This window comes from Sturnus vulgaris, chromosome 26 (genome assembly GCF_052056855.1).
Source record: "Sturnus vulgaris isolate bStuVul1 chromosome 26, bStuVul1.hap1, whole genome shotgun sequence".
In the NCBI taxonomy this organism is placed as follows: domain Eukaryota; kingdom Metazoa; phylum Chordata; class Aves; order Passeriformes; family Sturnidae; genus Sturnus; species Sturnus vulgaris.
Window position 1 is genome coordinate 3,701,065 of NC_142268.1, and position 19,290 is coordinate 3,720,354.

Consider the following 19,290-nt stretch of genomic DNA (forward strand, 5'->3'; position numbering starts at 1 on the left):
CAACCCCTCATCCACAGGGAAATGATGGAAAAAGCATTTTGGGCACCAAACTGGAGTGGGTTTGCACTGTGGGCTGTACTGGGAATGTGCTGTGGAGCTGGGGAGGAGCTTGGGAGCTCAGTGTCAGAGATTTGGGTGCCAGTGGAGGCTTGGCTGGTGGACAGGAGGGATTGGCTCCCTCCTACCCTTGGGATGTTGCTCTGGGATATGTCCCTGTCGTCCCCAGGGCCGGGTGAGGTCGAGGAGTGATTTGAGGCTGTCCGGGCTGTTTGTTCCCTACCTCCCTCGGGCAGGGACTGGTTGAAGACGCCCTCGATGGTCTCGCAGGAGCTGCCATCTCCCCCACACACCCGGCACTTGTCCTCCTTGGAGTCGGAGCCCAGCACCCGGTCACAGCCCACGTGCTGTGGGAAGGAGCAGCAGCAATGAGCCAGCCTGGAGGGGCCCTTCCCTCCCCACAGCTGCCCTGCAGCTCCCCCGAGGGTCCCAGACACCTCAGCAGTGTCACCTGTGCCACCCCTCTCCTGGGAGTCTCTCCAAGGCTGGGGGGTGCAGGCAGGAATCCTGGGGTAAAGCAGAGGTTGGGATGCCTGTGAGGAGCCCAGGGGAAGCCCTGTCCCTGCACCTCAGGTGTCCTTGTGGCCTCTGTCCCTCTGCCACCACCCGTGGGGTGGCACAAAGGTCACCAGCACGGCTGTGGCTCCCTCGCGTGCAATTCCCCTTTGTTCCACAGCCCCATGGAGACAAAAAGATCCCAGAGGTACAGGAAGGGAGACAGACAGATACACAGTCTGTCTGTCTGTCTGTCTGTCTGCCTGCTGGGGGATGTTGGCCACTCCCACAGTGCTTTCTTAGAATGAACTTTTACAGCTCCCCCCAGATCCCATTGCAGGGGAAACATCAAAAGGCCTGGGGCTGCACAGATCCATCCCTGAGGGTGGGAATGCCTCAGAGTGGATGGGCACAAGCCCAGGGTGGGAATGTTCCTGCTCCCCCTGGGTGTCCAGGCAGAGAAATCAGGGAATTACAGAGAAATCATGGAATTACAGGATAGTTTGGGTTGGAAGGGACCTTAAATCCCATCTCATCCCACCCCTGCCATGGCAGGGACACCTTCCACTGTCCCAGGCTGCTCCAATCCCAATGTCCAACCTGGCCTGGGACACTGCCTGGGATCCAGGGGCAGCCACAGCTGCTCTGGGCACCCTGTGCCAGGGCTTGCCCACCCTCCCAGGGAACAATTCCTGCCCAATATCCCATCCAGCCCTGCCCTCTGGCAGTGGAAGCCATTCCCTGTGTCCTGTCCCTCCATGCCTTGTCCCCAGTCCCTCTCCAGCTCTCCTGGAGCCCCTTTAGGCCCTGCAAGGAGCTCTCAGCTCTCCCTGGATCCTTCTCCTCTCCAGGTGAGCACCCCCAGCTCTCCTAACCTTCCACCCATCCCATGTCTGTGCGAGCAGTTTGAGGGCAGCACTCGGGGGTCTCTCCTTGTCCCCCCTGCCCAGGATTTTGTCCTTGTCCCCTGTGCCTGGGGGTCTGTTCTTGTCCCCCTGTGTCCCTGCCCCATCCCAGGCTGTCCCACCTTGCACTCCCCGTTGACACAGATGTCATTGGAGTCCTGCCTGCACGGGGTCCCGTCCACCACGGCCGCCGCCCTCTCCGTGTAGAAGTTGAAGCCCTCGGCCAGGCAGTTGAGGGAACAGGCCTTGACACCCCCTGGGGAAGGAGCACAGCTTCAAACAGGGCTGCCAAGCACAGGAGAGATGGGCAAAACCACGAGGATGCCCCTGGAGGACCCCTCAGACCCCTGGGGGGACACTGGGGGGACACTGTCCCTCCTGCACAGCCTGGGGACGTGGGCTGGATGTGACAGGGAAGGAAACAAAGTGATTTGTTCTTATCTGGGTCACTCCTGGCATTTTACAACTTGTGAAACCCTTCTGGCCACTTCACCAACAGGGAAACTGAGGCAGCAGCTCCTGAGTTACCTTCCCAAGGTGTTTTCAGCTGCCAGAGCAGAACAACCAAATTATCCAGAGAAACCAATTCTTTCTGTCCAGCAAAGGTGGTGACAGCAGTGTGAGGAGGAAGGAGAAGGATCTACAAGTTACAGCTGAAATTTCTGTATTTCCTGTATTTTCCAACAATCTTTGCCAAAGCATCACCCCAGGAACGTGCCTGGATATCTGGATAAAGTGCCTGTGAGTAGGATGTGGGTCCAGCAGAGCATTCCCTGGCTCCTGCCACGGGATTTTATCAAATCCTGGTGTGGCTCATGGCGTTTGCTGCCTTTACTGAGCATCCCAGCAGACCCAGCAGAGGTGCCTGAGCTGTGGCAGTTCCCTCCTGGAGGCACCAGGCACAGCCCTGCCCCCTGTGCCAGAGCTGGGAAGCTCTGGAGGGAGAATGGGAATGTGCAGAACTCGAAACTCAACACATCAAAGGGGAAGAGGGAGGGGAGGGGGCCCAGCTGTGCCTGGGAGCACCCGAGTGCAGCTGGGGGGGAAGAGAGAGCAAAGCTGGAGAGGGAGGAACAGGAGGAGACATGAGAGGGGAATTCAGCAGCTTGGAGGCATTTTCTGGAGCAGGATGCCTGGGCAAGCCCCTGGAGAAGCTCTGGGAAGCAGCTGCTGAGCAGGGGGGGCTCAGCAGCCACCTCTGAGAGCAGGGGGAGCCCTTGGGGCCAGGCAGGAGCTGGGACTCAGGTCCTGTGGTCACACTGCTCCATGTGGGATGATGCCTTAAGGATTCTAGCTTCTAAATTTTTTATCTATTTGTAATCCTGCAATTCTTCAGTGTATAACTCTGAACTCCATATCCAGTGTGAGCTGCTGTTCTCTCATTTTGGTCAGACATAACAATTCCTCTCCAGGCTGGGGATCAAGGACACCTCTCTGCCTCAGGCCCAGAGAAATGGAAACAAAAGTGAGTTGGGGGGAGCAAACCGGGGGTAAATGCTTTCATTATCTGAAGCTGTAATTGGAATTAACCCTCAATATACAAATGGATCAAACTTATAAAAGTGTGAAATCCTGTGACCCAGGGTCCATTTTGGGTGCAGCCCTGGGGGGGCTTTGTCTGCCCCAAATGTACCTGAAGGCCCTTCAATAAAGGGCCTGCCTTTTATTCTCCTAATTTTGCCCAGTCTCTGGTTTTAGGTACCCTGATAAGGAATCAGGGATGAATCCCTGCTGATCTCCTCTGCTCACTTGGGAAAGGAGCCCTTCAAACCCCACGGAAGAGGAACAGGGAGAGGGAGAGTGAAGGAGGGAGAGGGGTGACCCTGCATTGGTCCCCATGTCCTGACTGTCCACGAGATGGCTGGGCCACCTGGAACAGTCCCCACACCCTCCCTGGGGACAATTTCCAGGTGGAATTTGCCCTTGGCAGCCAGGTCACCTCCCAGAGGAAAGGAGTCTGGAGTCACTGCCCAGCATCTGCTGGCAACTGGAGTGTCCTTGGCACTCAGCCAGCCAAGGGCTGCCCCGGGCAGCACCTTGTCCTTGTTCAGGTGGCTCCAGTGACAGCTGTGTCCCCATGACAGCAGCACTGAGCACAGCAAGGCTAAGTCTGGAACACAGCAAGATCCTCTGGAACAGCACAATGTGCCCTGGAATTCCCGGAGATGGGAGGAGAGCGACTTCCACAGAATGACTGGGACCTCTGAGCTGGTCCAGGGAATGTTGCTAAATACAATTATGGAATTCCAGAATATTCTGAGTTTGGAGAGACCCTCAGGGATGATGAGTGCAGCCCCTGTCCCTGCACAGACCCCCCAACAAGCCCACCCTGAGCATCCCTGAGAGCGCTGTCCAAACGCTCCTGGAGCTCTGGCAGCCTTGGGGCCGGGACCATTCCCTGGGGAGCCTGGGCAGTGCCCAGCACCCTCGGGGGGAAGAACCTTTCCCTGAGCTCCATGCCAAGCCCTGGCACAGCTCCAGCCCTTCCAGAGGGGTGAAATTCCCGGCCAATCTCCATCCTGCAGATTCTGGTCCCCTCTCTTCACTTGGGGTCTGCCGTGGTTCCTCCTTTGCACATTTAACAGAGCTATTAAAATAGAATATTTTCAGCAGGCTGCTGCCTCCGAGGATGTTTTGTTCCTCCTGCCCTCTCCCGTGGAGGAATTAAGCCTTATTACAATTTCAATCTCCTGTTTTCCGCAAGCTCCTGCTCCTCCCATCGCTCTCCCCGAGCTCCCGCATCGGCCAAGAGCAAAATGAAGAACGCAGAGAACAAAGCAAAGCAAACAAACAATTCAAGCCGCATTCCACGAGGTATCTGCGGACTGCTGAGCTCAGCGCTGCTCCCCGGGCTCCGCGTCCCGACCCCGGCTCTGGGCTCCGGCATCGCTGGAAATCAGCGCCAGGAAAATATCCCCGACCTCAGGGACCCGTGTCCAGCTTCTTCCCTTCCCAAATTCCTCGTGGTTCCCTCCTCCGAGCTGGTGGGACACCCTTTGTCTGCAGGCTGGGGGTGCTCCCTGCCCGGGATATTTCCCAAAGAATTGTAGAGTGAGGCACCCCCGAACCCACCCAGCCTTTTGGGGAGCCCGAGGGGATGAGCTGAGCAGGAGAAGGGGCTCAGCAGAGGGTCAGGGTGGTGATGGGGTCCCAAAGTGCCCAAAACTGAGCTGAGGACAGATTTCCTGCCAGCTGGAGGGAGGAGTGCCCAGGGATGAGGCTGCCAGCAAGGAGAGATCCTGGGGGGCTGCTGGTGCTGACACCCCCCACTCCTGAGAGGCTCAGGAGGGGGGAACCAGCCCTCACTGCCACCCCAAAGCCTGGTGGCACAGGGGGACGCAGGGCCTGGGGACAGAACACCAGTGGAAGGGCAGGACAGGAGGGAGCCATTCCCTGGGGTCAGGTCTGTGACATGGGGAAGGTGCAAGGGACATCCCCACCTCCCCCAGGATGTGCCTCTGTCACCCAAATGCCACCAGGGATCACAAAACCCCCCAGGCATGTGAGGATGAGGGTCCTTGTGCTGCTGAAATCATGGAGTCACAGAGGGGGTTGAGTGGGAAGGGACCTTAAAGCCCATCCAGTGTCACCCCTGCCATGGCAGGGACACCTTCCACTGTCCCAGGCTGCTCCAAGCCCTCCCAGGGAACAATTCCTGTCCAATATCCCATCCAGCCCTGCCCTCTGGCAGTGGAAGCCATTCCCTGTGTCCTGGAACTCCAGGCCTTGCTAAAATTCTCTTTCTTTCCAGCCCCCTTTAGGTACTGGACACAAACCAGGTGTCCCCAGTTCTGAGAGAGAGCCCAGAATTGTGCAAAGAAGTTCCTTGACCTTCCCCACTTCATGGTCTCTCCCTGGGCCACCCCAGGGGACAGCAGTGACACCCTTTGACACTGAATAAAGAAAATAAAAGTGCTCCTCGTGACCATTGCCCACAGCCAGTATAGGAAGAGGAGATGAAACTCCCAGACCCTTCAAACCACGGCACTGTCAGCACTCCCAGCCTCCCTCCAGGGGAGAGGTTTCATCACTTATTTTATGGCAGAGGAAGCTGAGGCAGAGAGAGAGAGAGAAAAAGAGAGGAAGGGGCTCTTTATGAAAGCCAAAAATCCATATCAGGGTGAGGTGACATCTCAAGGGTGATGCTCAGCTGGCCAGCCAAGCCCTGGGCTATGCCTGGGGAGGAGAGGTCTGAGCCAGGGCAGCTCCAGCCTGCAGGGTTGTCTCCACCTTGGCATCCACTGGGGTCTTGGGGTGACTTTACAGCCTCACAATTTTATTACATTTTTATTGATCCATCCCCTGCAGCCTCAGCACAGCTGCTCCAGCTGCAGGAGCCCTGCAGGGAGCTGGGCTTGTTTACACAGCTGGGAAGGATTTCCCCACTCCAGTTCATTAACTCCACGAAGGAGACGAGCTGTTCCTCCTCATTATGGAGAGATTTCTGCCACAGAGCCTCCTCCTGCCCCTCTCCTCCCCAGACCCTTGTGCAGGACCCAGGGCTGACCTCGGGAAGGGGGAAGTGCTGCTCTTTGAAGGATCCCATCCCTTCTCCTGCTCAGGAAGCTTTCCCTGCCTGCTCTGTCTCCTCCCTTCTCTTGTCCACCTTGCTCTGCTCCCTCAGCAGCTGAGGAACGAGCCTGGAGGAAAGAACAGCTCCAGAGCTGCTGGGACTGCCTCTGGCACAGGGGTGGTGACCCAGGATGGGGGCACAGCCGGTTCCTGGCTGTCACTGTCACCCAGCAGCACAGAGAGGGCGATCAGAGCTGTGGAAATCCTGACCAAATGTCCCCAGACCCCCTTGGACCACCAGACCCATCCCTGCAGAGCGTGGGGGAGAGCAAAGCTGAGCAGCCCCTGGCCCAGACTCACCTCCCCTGTAGGTTTTCCAGGTGTAGTACTTCCCTCGGAAGGGCACGTTATCGAACTCTGCACACTGCAGCTCTCGGAAATCCTGCGAGCCCGGCGGGCAATCCTGTGGTCACACAGCCCTGCTCAGCCTGGGGCTGGGGCAGCCAGGAGGGCAGGAACTGCTCCAGGCACTGCCACCAGCCCCTCGGGGACAGGGACACCAGCTCTGACAATGGGGCACTGCCACCAACCCCTCGGGGACAGGGACACCAGCCCTGACACTGCCAAAAGGGGGCAGGACAGTCCCTCCTGCAAGGCTGGACACGATTTGAGGACCAAGAACTCGAGAAGGGGCCCCAGGAGCTCAGAGTGGGATGTGACCCTTGGGAGCAATCCCCCCAAAACCAGGTGCAAAGCCCAGGGAAGCAGCAGGACCCGTCTCTTTCCTTCACCAGCAGCCCGTGGGGGTTAAAGCTACAATTCCCCAGCCCCCAAGCTCCTCTGAGCATCCCCTCAGCACAGTTTTTTTTCTGTGAATCTTTGAGGTTTGACCCTCAGCCGTGGGAGCAGAGTCTGAGCCAGCCTCTCTCACCTGAGCAGCCGGGCAGGTGCAGCCTGCGAGAGGCAGCGCTGTCCTGGCACAGCTGCAATCCTTTATCTCCCCTCCTTTCCCTCCCTACCTTCGGGCCCCTCTGGATCCCGAAGCCCCGCAGGTCCGTGCAGCCCACCCGGCCCAGAGCCGGCCCCAAACCTGCCTGGTCCTGCCCGGAATTCCCCATTGCGGGATCGCTGCCGGCACACCCCGCCCTGCCTCCTCCTCCTCCTCCTCCTCCTCCCACAGCTGCACAGAGCACCCGCAGCTGTGTGCAGAGGGCTGATCCCACCTGAACAGGGCTGATCCCAGCCACAGAGGGCTCATCCCAGTTGAAGAAGCCTTATCCTACTGGGAGAGAGCTCATCCCACTGAGACAGGGCTCATTTAACCCGGACAGGGCTCATCCCACTTTGGAGAGGTCTCATCCTGTCTGGAAAGGGCTCATTCAACCCAGACAGGGCTGATCCCAACCACAGAGGGCTCATCCCAATCCGGACAGGGCTCATCCCATCCAGAAAGGGCTAATCCCACATTGGAGACACCCTGTTCCCCCTGGACAGAGCTCATCCCATCTGCACAGGGCTGATCCCACCCGGAGAGGGCTCATCCCACTGAGGCCTCATTCAACCCAGGAAGGGCTCATCCCATCCAGAAAGGGCTCATCCCATCCGGAAAGGGCTGATCCCAATCTGGACAGGGCTGATCCCCCTCCTCCCATCCCTCCCATCTCTCCCATCCCCATCACTCACGTCGGTGTTGCAGGAGCGGTAGCGTTTCCTCTCTCCCAGGCAGTATTTCCCTCCGATCGTGGGCCTGCCAGGCAGGGAAAGAGACTCTACAACAGCTCCAGGCACTCTTTGGGGCAGGTTTGTGCCCCGAGGAGCTTGGGGTGGCTGCCCCAGGTGGCTTTTCCCAACCCTGCTCTGCACAAGGGCCGATCCTGCCTGGGCACAGCCCCTAAAATCTCCCCCCAAGTGCACAGAGGGCTTGGGGATGTGGGGCAGCCCCAGCACAGAGCACAGAGCTGGACAAAGGCATTCAAACCCTGCCAAACCTTCCAGGAGTCATCACTGAAAAGGAAGCAGGCCTGGCTTTATGTGGATGGACTCAAGAGCAGCTGTCACTGATGCTCAGGTGACATGAGGGACATGCACAGGGCTGGGGTGGCACTGGAGGAGGGGATTATTGTCAGGATTATTTAACAGTATCATGTAGAGAACAGCCTGAGCCTGCTTCTTCACCTCTGGCTCCCTTTCCTCCCCCACCATCCTCCCAAAAATGCATTGATGGAAGAGGCAGAAATCGGTGGGCGAGCCAATTCTCCAACTGGGACATTTGCTGTCCCCTCAGGGCAGTGCCATCTGTGCCAGCTTTACACTTCCCTCTCTGCTGTGTCACTCCTTGCCAAGCCTTGGGCACTTCCAGGGAAGGCAGAAGCTGAGGAAGCCCCTTCCCCACACACCTGCAGGGTTGGGGACACTGCAGGGACACGGTGGCAGGGTGACACAGTGACAGGGTGACAGGGTGGCACAGTGACAGGTTGGGAGGGTGGCAGGGTGACAGATGGGCAGGATGACAGAGTGACACTTTGACATGGTGACATGGTGACAGGGTGTCAGGGTAGCAGGATGACACTTTGACAGAGTGATAGGGTGGCAGGGTGACACGGTGGCAGGGTAACACAGTGACAGGGTGACAGGGTGGAACAGTGACAGGTTGGGAGGGTGGCAGGGTGACATTTTGACAGGGTGACAGAGTGACACGGTGACACTTTGACAGGGTGGCACAGTGACAGGGTGGCACAGTGACAGGGTAACAGGGTGGCAGGATGACACTTTGACAGGGTGGCACAGTGACAGGGTAACAGGGTGGCAGGATGACACTTTGACAGGGTGATAGGCTGACAGGGTGGCATGGTGACAGGGTGACGGTGTGGCAGGGTGACAGGATGTCAGGGTGGCACAGTGACAGGGTGGCAGGGTAGCAGGATGACACTTTGACAGGTTGGCAGGGTGGCATGGTGACAGTGTGGCAGGGTGACAGTGTGGCAGTGTGGCAGGGTGACATGGTGACAGGGTGAAATGGTGACAGGGTGACACGGTGGCAGCGTGGCAGGGTGACAGGGTGGCATGGTGACAGGGTGACACAGTGACAGGGTGACAGGCTGACAGGGTGACATGGTGACAGGGTAGCAGGGTAACAGGGTGACACAGTGACATGGTGACATGGTGACAGGGTGACAGGGTGACACGGTGTCAGGGTGACACGGTGACAGGGTGACATGGTGACAGGGTGACATGGTGACAGGGTGACAGGGTGACATGGTGACAGGGTAGCAGGGTAACAGGGTGACACGGTGGCAGGCTGACAGGGTGACACGGTGGCAGGGTGACACGGTGGCAGGGTGACAGGGTGGCAGGGCCAGCCCCGCGTACCTGGGGCTGTCACAGTGGCGCACAGACGAGGACACGCCGCCGCCGCACGTCCGGCTGCACTCGCCCCACGATGACCAGGACCCCCAGGCTCCGTCCACGCCCTCTGGCCGTGTCCCGAAGGGCACACACTCCCTCTTGTAGCACCACTGCGGGGACACAGAGCTTGGGACACCCCAGGCATGGGGGATCCTTCTCCCAGAGCCGGCTCAGGGCTGGGATCTTCTTGGATCCTGAGGAATCTCAGCTTGGAGCTGCACCGGCCTCGGAGCCAAATTCTCCAAGGCAAAGAGTGCTCACCCCTGCTTGGGGTCAGGGGCACCAGTGTCCCCAGTAGCACCATCCTGGGGGACAGGCAGCACTGGCAAGGGGTCACTTCCCAGCTGTGGCTGCCCTGGGTCCTTGGCAGTGCCCAAGGCCAGGTTGGAGCAGCCTGGGACAGTGGAAGGTGTCCCTGCCATGGCAGGGGTGGCACTGGGTGAGGTTTAAGGTCCCTCCCAACCCAAACCAGTTTGGGAATCTCCTCTAAAGAGCTCCTGGGTCTCTCACATCCTATAAAAGCCCTCAGCGGAGTTCCAGGTCTTGGATTGGAGCTGCAGCCGCCAGGCAGGGCCAGGATGCCTGGGGGACATGGGCACAACCCCTGCCAGCACAGAGGGAGTTCTGTGTGTACTGGGAGCTCACGTTGTGGTTCGTGTGTCCAAAATGTCCTGGATCAGAAAAGGCCTCGGGTTCAAATAAAGTTTAAATTTTAATATCAGCGTTGTTGTGTCATTGTTCTGCCGAGGAGCCTTACAGAATCCGCCTGTCCCTGTCCTACTGGGAGACAGATGCTCATGGAAATTTGCCCATGAAATATTTCCCTCAGGTCTGGCACGGGTCCCACAGCCCCTGGAGTCCCCAGCCATGGCAGGGGTGGGACGGTGCCAGGGCGCGGTGCCGGACACGGAGCCCCGGGGGCTGAGATAATCCCAGGAAGGAAGAAAGTGCTGTGTGCTCCTTCCAGGGAACGGGAACCCACCCTGGAGCTGCTGGCACGGCCTCTCCCTGCTCCTCCCGAGCCAGCTCTGCATGGGCAGCCGGGAAAAACGCACTGGGGCTTCCCAGGAATCGCAGCTCAGATCCCTGGGAGCACCAGACCCTCTGCAAAGGGGATCCCATGTGGAGGAGATGCTCTGCAGGCACAGCCTGAATATCCACAATATTCCCAGTGAGTCTTTCCTTTCCTTTCCTTTCCCTTTCCCTTTCCCTTTCCCTTTCCCTTTCCCTTTCCCTTTCCCTTTCCCTTTCCCTTTCCCTTTCCCTTTCCCTTTCCCTTTCCCTTTCCCTTTCCCTTTCCTCTTTCCTTTCCCCTTTCTTTCCTTTCCCTCAAGGCTTTTGAAGAACCCTGGTTAAAAAGCAGTCACAAAGCTGGGGGAAAGGGATGTTTAAAAGTGGGAAAAGCTGGGAAAAAGGAACAAAAAATGCCACTGTGGATTCTTGGGGTAAGACAGGTGAAGACAACGATCACAGGAGATTGATTAATGTATAAAAGGAGGATCTGGGAGGAGGAAATACCCAGATGTTTGGGATGTGGGCACAGCAGAGCTTGGCTCAGCCTTCCCCCACACTGGCTGGCAGAGCACAGGAATTTTCTCTCTCCTTTAATATTTCATACTTTAAATTCCCTGATCCTTCTGTCTGCTCTCCCCAGGGCAAAGGGAGAAGCCAGGGAAGAGCTTGGAGACCAAGGGCTGAGGTCTGGGGCTCATCCCAGGAGCTCCAGCTGGGACACTGCAGAACCTTAATATAAAAATGCATCTCCTTCCACCCAAGGCCATCAAATCATTTCCAAAGAATGAATGGATCCAAAAGGACAAATACAGGGAGGTAACTGGGGGTTCAGAGTGAGCCAGAATCCTCCCAGAGAGCAGCTCCCACAAATTCTGGGGCTGTGACTGCTTCCCTTCCCTTCCCTCAAGGCTTTTGAAGAACCCTGGTTAAAAAGCAGTCACAAAGTAGGGGAAAAGAGATATTTAAAAGTGGGAAAAGCTGGGGAAAAGCCATGACCAGGAGGGAAAAAATGCCATAATTCATGTGAGTGTGCAGCAGGAGGGATGTGCAGCCCCAGGAGGTGTCTGCTCCTCTCTGCCCCAGTTTCCAGCAGAACTAAAATGAGCATTTGCAAAAAATCCTGGATTTGTCAGAGCCTCCCCTGCACAGCAGCTTCTCCAGCTTCCTAAGGATCTGAAATGTTTCTTGGGAATTACTTTTCTTCCAGTGGAATGGGGAATGTCCCAGCCCTGATTCTCCACTGTCCCAACCACTGTCCAGTGTGCAAAGGGCCTTTGTTTGAGCAGTGCATTCACACCGGGGAAATGAGTGTAGGAGGAGCAGGGAGTGAAGCAATCGGGGCAAAATTCACGGTCAGGGAAAATCCTGTCCTCCCCTCCCAGCCGAGGGTAAAAAACCAAGATTTCATCATAGCCAGCTTTTCCCAAGTTCTCTTAAAAGCAAAAATCTGGGAAAACTGGGGGGGGGGGGGAAATCCCTTTTTTCAGACCAGCCAGGAGATCCCAGAAGATCCCAGCAGGCCTGAGGACAAGGTGTTCATTTAAGGACATGGCATTGCCCGAGGTCACCTTGCTGTGCCTCAGGGGTGACACCAAGAAGGACTTTGCTGGAGCTGGGATTCCCTGTTCCCTATTCCCTGTTCCCTATTCCCTATTCCACAATCCATATTTCATATTCCCTATTCCACATTCCATATTCCATCTTCTAAATTTCATATTCCATAATCCCTATTCCACGTTCCCTATTCTCTATCCCATATCCCATATCCCATATCCCATATCCCATATTCCATATCCCATATTCCATATTCCATATTCCACATTCCCTATTCCATATTCTACATTTCACATTCCATATTCCCTATCCCATATTTCATATTCCCTATTCCACATTCCCTATTCTCCCTTCCACATTCCACATTCCATATTCCATCTTCTAAATTCCATATTCCATAATCCCTATTCCATGTTCCCTATTCTCTGTCCCATATTCCACATTCCATATTCCATATTCCACGTTCCCTATTCTCTATCCCATATTCCATATTCCATATTCCATATTCCACATTCTATATTCCACATTCCCTATTCCATATTCTACATTTCACATTCCATATTCCCTATCCCATATTTCATATTCCATATTCCACACCCCACATTCCAGCACTGCACAAGCTGAGCTCTGAGCTGGACTCTGGGGTCATTCCTGGGCTCTGGGGTGATTCCTGGGCTCTGGGGTCATTTCTGGACTCTGGGGTTATTCCTGGGCTCTGGGGTCATTCCTGGGCTCTGGGGTCATTCCTGGGCTCTGGGGTCATTCCTGGCCTCCTTGGCCCATCCCAGCCTCTCTCCAGGACAGCTCTGGCAGTCAGGACAGGCTTCTGGCTGCTCCTAAATCAACTCCACGCCCCCAGTGCGAACAAAAAATCCCATTTTTGTCAGGAGAAGGACCCAGCCGTGCCCTGCCAGCCCCGGGGTGCCCAGGGCTGCCTTACCCCCTTGTCGATGGTGTTGGTTTGGCAGATGGTGCCCTCGGCCGCGGGGATGCTGTTGGTGATGCAGCGATTGCTTTTGCTCAGACACCACAGCTCGCTGCAGACTTCCTGCACAGAGGAGATTTGGGGACAGGCAGGGGCAGGGGGGAGGAGAGAGACAAAGAAACAAAACCCAGATTAGGATTTGCTTGTGCCAGGGGCAGCATCACCAGCTGGGTGGGACACGGGGACACGGGGACATGGGGACACTGGGTGTCTTCAGCATGGTGGGGACAATGAGATCAAACCCTGCCAGCTGCTGTCACCCCAAGGCCACTGCCAGCTGTCCCCCTTCTCTGGGCTCAGCTGAGCACTCGTGGGGTTCCCTGGCTGTGGGGGTTCCCCTGATGCCTTAAGTTTTCAGTTTTTTCTGTTGTGCTTGGGTGGTGAAGACAGAACAGCCCCATTCCAGCTGGGGACTCCAGGACAATCCCTTCAAACTTCAGGCCCTGAGCATAAACAATGTGAAAAGAGGAGGGTGGGCAAGCAGGCAAGGAGGATGAAACTTCATTATTTAAGACTATTAATTGGACAGTTCTGTATGCAAATGCACTAAAACCTGTAAAAATGTGAGGTCTCGTGACCCAGCTCTATTTTGTTTCCACCTTGGAGCCATCCATGGCTGTGGCACTGGCACTGCCAGGGTGTGGCCTTTGCAGGATATTATTATTATCATTATTATTATTATATCAAGAAATATCCATTTTATCCCTCTTAACTCTGCCTGGCCTCTGTTCCAGCTCCTCTAGGCATCACCCCAGGCTCAGGTGGCAGAGCTGACCCCCAGCCAGCCCATGCCAGAGGTCACCTTGGACACCTCAGTTTCCCTATAACACATGAAGATATTATGGGGTGGATGTAACTGTTCTAACTATAAATATGAACAAAAGCATCAGTGTTAAAGTAAATAGATGTTAAAATAGCTGTGATCCCTTAAAATTGAATAGTGAAAAAATTAGACCCCTGCTGCTCCCCCAGGGAAGAAGAAAAAGAAAAAACAACTCTGTTTTTTCAAAGATGAAGAAAACTTTTGTTTGAACTGTTATAATCATTAAGTGTGCCCCATAGTTAGTATAGTCCTCAATCTAAAAAAACTGTTAGTTAAAAAAATTTTTTTACATAACAATCAGAATTCCATTCTCCTGGGCAACTGATCACTGTGACATCAAGACCATGAAAAAACTGTTTCTTGTAGAGAAATCTCCATAAACTAAAAAGAGAAATCTCCTCTCTCAATGAATTAGTAAAGGACTATTTTAAAAATTATAAACTGAATTGTTTTCTGAACATTTTCAATATAAAAAAAAATGAAATGTGTAAGGGAAAGAAAAGTAATCTAAAGCTTTATTCTGAGGGGTTTATTTTCTTATGGTTTCTAATAATAAAGTTTCTCTTTGTACCACTTAAAGTTAAACCTGTTTTACCTTCCTCCTAATCCTATCTCACAACAAAAAAATTTCAAACTGACCAAAACGACTACACTCAGTGACAGCTGAGCTAAGCCCACTGTCCTTGTCCTCATGTCCCCAGGTTTGTGTCTGTGCACTGGAGGCTGAGCCCATTCCTGCCTCCTGCCCCTCCTGGCTGCTCTTTGCATCCCAAATCCAGCTGGATCCACATCTGCCTCTGTGGGAATCTGGGAATTCCCTGTGAGCATCCACAGCCCAGCTGGAGATGTCCCTGCTCACAGCCAGCCTGAGAATCCCAAAGATTCCCCTGGAATTTTTAGAGCTGTTTTTTGAATAATCAAAATAATGCCAGATCCCGAGCCAGCCCCTCAGAGCTGGGCACCTCTGGGTGTCTGCTGGTGCTTTGTGTCCACTGGGTGACTCCAGACCTCATTCCTGGAGGTTTCCTGAGCCACAGATCCTGAGCTTCAGCCCATCCTGACCTCTTAGAGCTCCAGCAAACAAAAATCCGCCCTTGGCTGTTGCAGAACCCACCCAAAAGTGAAATCAGAAAGCCCAGGCCCTTTCCAGCTCCACTCAGTGCCCCAGGCTGGACTTCAGCACCTGCAAACTGCAAAGCAACCCCTAAAAATCTCATTTCCTGAGTTTCCTGCCTGGTCCCTATCCTGCTCCTATGGAAAACTTGCTGCTTTTCAGTCTGCTTGCTCTGACTGAGGTTATCCAGGAAATGCTACACAGGTCACAGTGTCAGGGACAGAAAGTGTCCTGGGATGGGGAGCAGAGCCTGAGCTGCCACTGCCATGGAATTGTGGAATTCACCTTGGGAAAGCCTCTAAGGAAATCAAGTCCAACCATTAACCCAGCACTGCCAGGCCCACCACTAAACCATGTCCCCAAGTGCCACAGGCACAGGTTTTGGGACACTTCCAGGGATGGGGACTCCACTACTGCCCTGGGCACCCAATGCCTGTCCCACCCTTTCAGTGAAATAATTGTTCCTAATATCCAGTGTAAACCCACCCTGGTGCAGCTTGAGGCCATTTCCTTCTGTCCTGTCACTTGTCACCTGGGACAAAACTGAGCCCCCCTGGCTGTTCCCTCCTGTCAGAGCCACACGGGCCCCCCTGAGCCTCCTTTTCTCCAGGCTGAGTCCCTTTCCCAGCTCCCTCAGCCACTCCTGGGGCTCCAGCCCCTTCCCAGCTCTGTTCCCTTCCCTGGACACCCTCCAGCCCCTCAATGTCCTTTTTGTCACGAAGGTCCCAAAAACTGAGGCAGGGTTTGAGATGCCTCAGCAGTGCCAGCACAGGGGACAATCCCTGCCCTGCTGCTCCTGCTGGCCACACCATTCCTGACCCGAGCCAGGATGTCCTGGGCATTCTTGGCCCCCTGGGCACGCTCTGGCACAGTGACCATCACCCTCCTCCTGACACAGGGGGTAGCTCTGGCCACCTGTCCCCAGTGAGGTGACAACCCCCGGGGCTGGATCCAACCTTCCAGCCCCTCATTCCTGCCCCCAGAGCAGCAACCCCATCCCCCAGGAGCGGCTGGGAATGCTCAGTGCCCGGAGGTGAAGGGATGAGCTGGGGGTTGCTCTGCCCCGGGCAGAGCTGGCACAGGGAAACCCTGCAGGCTCCATGCCAGGGGCTGGGTATCTGATATCATTCCTTGCATTGGAGCTGCACAGGGAATTTGGCTCCCAGCCCCTTCCCCAAGGGCAGCTCAGATGGTTTTTAAGCAGGGGAAGGAGAGAGTCTGTCCCATCCTCAGGATGCACCCCTCGGTGATGGCAGAGCCAGAGTGAGCACTGGGGAGCAGGAGCCCCTTGTCCCTGTCACCAAGGGCTTCCTGGTGACCTCCCAGCTTCAGTCATAGAATCATGGAGTGGTCTGGGTAGAAAGGACCTGAAAGATCCAACCCTGGACACCTTCACTAGACGAGGCTGCTCCAAGCCTGGTCCAACCTGGCCTGGAACCCTCTCCATCCTCATGACACCCATCAGTCACCCCCTGCCCTGGCCTGGAGGGAGGGATGCTGCCCTGCTGGCTCCCTCCCTCTGGAATTTGTTTCCAGGGGCACAGGATGGGTGGCTCACACATTGACAATCCAGATTTTCCTGCACACAGTTGAGCCCTGGTGCCCTTTGGGTTTCTCCCAAACCACGACAGGGCTGGAGGGGTCACGCAGGGACATTTGTGTGACCCTTGGATACATACAGGAAGTGTCTGCCTGGGTTAAAAATTCACTGGGAGACAGGGGGAGGTTCCCTTTCCTGCCCCTGGCTCAGCTGAGCAGGGGCACAGACCCCAGTGGGTGGCACCTGACATGGGACACCACAAAAAAGAAAACCAAATTCTTTGGAGTCAGACTGCTCCTCCTGCATCTGCCCCATGTCCAGTGGGCTCTGGGCCCCTGGGACCTGTTCAAGGCATCAGCTTTGCCCTTTTGCCACCAGGATGATCTGGTGGCACCAGCAGGGGCTTGGAGCCTCCCTCACAGTGACAGCCTGGCTCACACCAGGGCACTCCCACGGCAGAGCTGGGCTGGGCTTTGCACAGAGACAGAGAAACCAAATCCTGAGCTGCTGTGTTTGCTCCTTCACAGCTTGCCAGGGCATGGACTGGACCTCTGAGATCATTGAGTGCCACTTTTTGACCCCCAAATTTTCAACCAGCCCAGAGCACCACACCCAGTGTTCCTTGGACACCTCCAGGGATGGGGACTCCAAACTTCCCTGGGCAGCCCCTGCCAATCCCTGACCACCCTTTCCATGGAGAAATGAGCACTTCCATGGAGAAATGAGCATTTCCATGGAGAAATGAGCATTTCCATGGAGGAATGAGCATTTCCATGGAGAAATGTGCTCCTGCTGCCTGTGCATCCCATTGCTGGCTCCTCTGTTTTCCCCAAAAGAACGTGGGTGTTTAAGGAGCTCAAGCAGCCCTTCCATGCACATGTTCCCTCACCACTCTGCTCAGACCCTTCAGGACATTGAGAACAGCAAAGTGCCAGGCTCAGACCCAGGAAAACTTTTCTCCTGGAGCAGCCTTTCCTTCCAGTGTTTTCCTGGGTTCAAAGAGCAGGGGATGGCAGTGAGGTGGCAGGGGATGGCAGTGAGGTGGCAGGGGAGGGGGGTCAGGTGGGCAGCAGCCTCCAGCACATCCCTCACCTCACCTGGGACAAAGAATTTTCCTGAGTTTATGTGAGCAGCACAATGACTTCTGGTAAGGATTATGGAAAATATGTCCTTGTGCAAAGAGAGGGGAGGGGACCTTGGGGACCAGCAGCAGCCAAGGAAGAGGCAAGAAATCTTTTACCATGGGATTAATCTGACCCAAACTGAGCTGAGACCAACATTTATGGACAGGACACCCCCTCCTGTGTGCTCCCCCAGGGAAGCACAGCACGGAGCTCACCAGGAACTCAGCAGTGCCCCTGGTTTGGAGCAGGACAGTGATGTGGGCAGCAGGGGCAGCCCCACGGACCTTTCCTTCCCCCCACCCCCCTCCTCCAGCCCTGGGAACCGATAGTAAAGCAGGAAGGCTCTCTACCCCGTATTTACACTGGCGGGATTTGACTCCGTACTGGAAGCGGCACTGCTCGTCAGCGTCGTACGCCTGGCCCGGGGCCACCGTGGGGTAGATGAAATCCTGCTTGGGAGGAGCGTTGTTCAGGCACAGTCCCATCCCTGAGCTGGAACCAGAGAGGGAGAGTCAGAGCTGACTGAGGGGACAGAGAGCACTGAGGTGAGGGAGCAGCAGCTGCCGCTCCCAACTCCACTGGGGCTGAGCTTGGCTGCTTGAGGGGACAAATCTGGGTCAGAGAAAGAGCTCTGAAATCCTTCCAGCTGTGTGCCCCGGGCTGGGAAGCACATCCTGGTTCCAAGGTAACTCTGGAAGTGTTGATGTGAGGGTTCACAGAATCCCAGAATATCCTGAGCTGGATCCCTCAGGGATGATGAGTGCAGCCCCTGTCCCTGCACAGACCCCCCAACAATCCCACCCTGAGCATCCCTGAGAGCGCTGTCCAAACGCTCCTGGAGCTCTGGCAGCCTTGGGGCCGGGACCATTCCCTGGGGAGCCTGGGCAGTGCCCAGCACCCTCGGGGGGAAGAACCTTTCCCTGAGCTCCATGCCAAGCCCTGGCACAGCTCCAGCCCTTCTGCAGGCTGTTGCCAGCCCCTGGCTGTCCCTGTGGCAGCAGGCAGGTGTGCCCAGGCAGGTGTGCCCAGGCAGGTGTGCCCAGCACCCTCAGGTGCCCCCCCACCCAGCTGTGAAGCCCCAGCTGAGAGGAGCCCCTCTCTCCAAGCCTGACCTCCTGCTTGCCAGAGCTTTGTAGGAGCATCCAAATCCAGCCAGGAACGCTTTTCCCTCCCCTTTCCTCGCTGCTCTCTGAGCTCCCCCTAAATCAAAGCTGCTGTCATCACCCCCAGCCCCAAACCCTGCTCACACCGTGTCCCACCGGAGGCTCCTGGAGCCCGGGGTGGCCAGCACGGAGCACGAGGAGCAGGGATGAACTCTCCGTGCTCCTCCAAGGCTGCCAGGAGCTCGGGGTCAGCAGAGGACGAGGCAGCCCGGCTGTGCCACGTGCCTGCAGGGCCAGTGGTCACCAGCGAGGGGGACAGGCCTGGCTGTGGCCAAGCCACAGCTGCCAGATGTGGGATTTGCTGCCGAGCCACGAGGCTTGGCTGGGCCTTGCAGGAGCCCCTTGGGGAGGAGCCCTGGCTGCTCCTCTTGCTGCGTTCCAGAAGCTGAGCTCTGCTGTTCAGACTCCCTGGGGGCTTCCCTCCACACTGACCCCACACTTGTGCTGCTTCCAGTCATCCCTCAAGCCCTGCCCAGTCCTTCCTTTAGGGAGTTCCTTTGTCCTATAAAAAACCTCACCAAAATGGATCTTGATGAATTGGTTTGGGATAGAAACCCTGGGGCTGCCTGAACCCTGCAAGGCTTTGATTCAGGCAGGGT

General features: G+C 56.0%; 1 protein-coding gene across 1 annotated transcript in view; it reads right to left on the minus strand.

Moving 5' to 3' along the window:
* The window catches only part of ADAMTS10 (ADAM metallopeptidase with thrombospondin type 1 motif 10), a 63,167-nt gene that overhangs the window by 8,349 nt on the left and 35,528 nt on the right, over positions 1–19,290 (minus strand). The window contains exons 11-17 of the mRNA XM_088179080.1: positions 17,879–18,020; positions 12,883–12,990; positions 9,339–9,484; positions 7,653–7,716; positions 6,330–6,432; positions 1,580–1,713; positions 281–404 (exon numbers count right to left, since the gene is read on the minus strand). Coding sequence (XP_088035206.1) covers positions 281–404; positions 1,580–1,713; positions 6,330–6,432; positions 7,653–7,716; positions 9,339–9,484; positions 12,883–12,990; positions 17,879–18,020 — 821 coding nt within the window. The remainder of the gene's footprint in view (positions 1–280; positions 405–1,579; positions 1,714–6,329; positions 6,433–7,652; positions 7,717–9,338; positions 9,485–12,882; positions 12,991–17,878; positions 18,021–19,290) is intronic.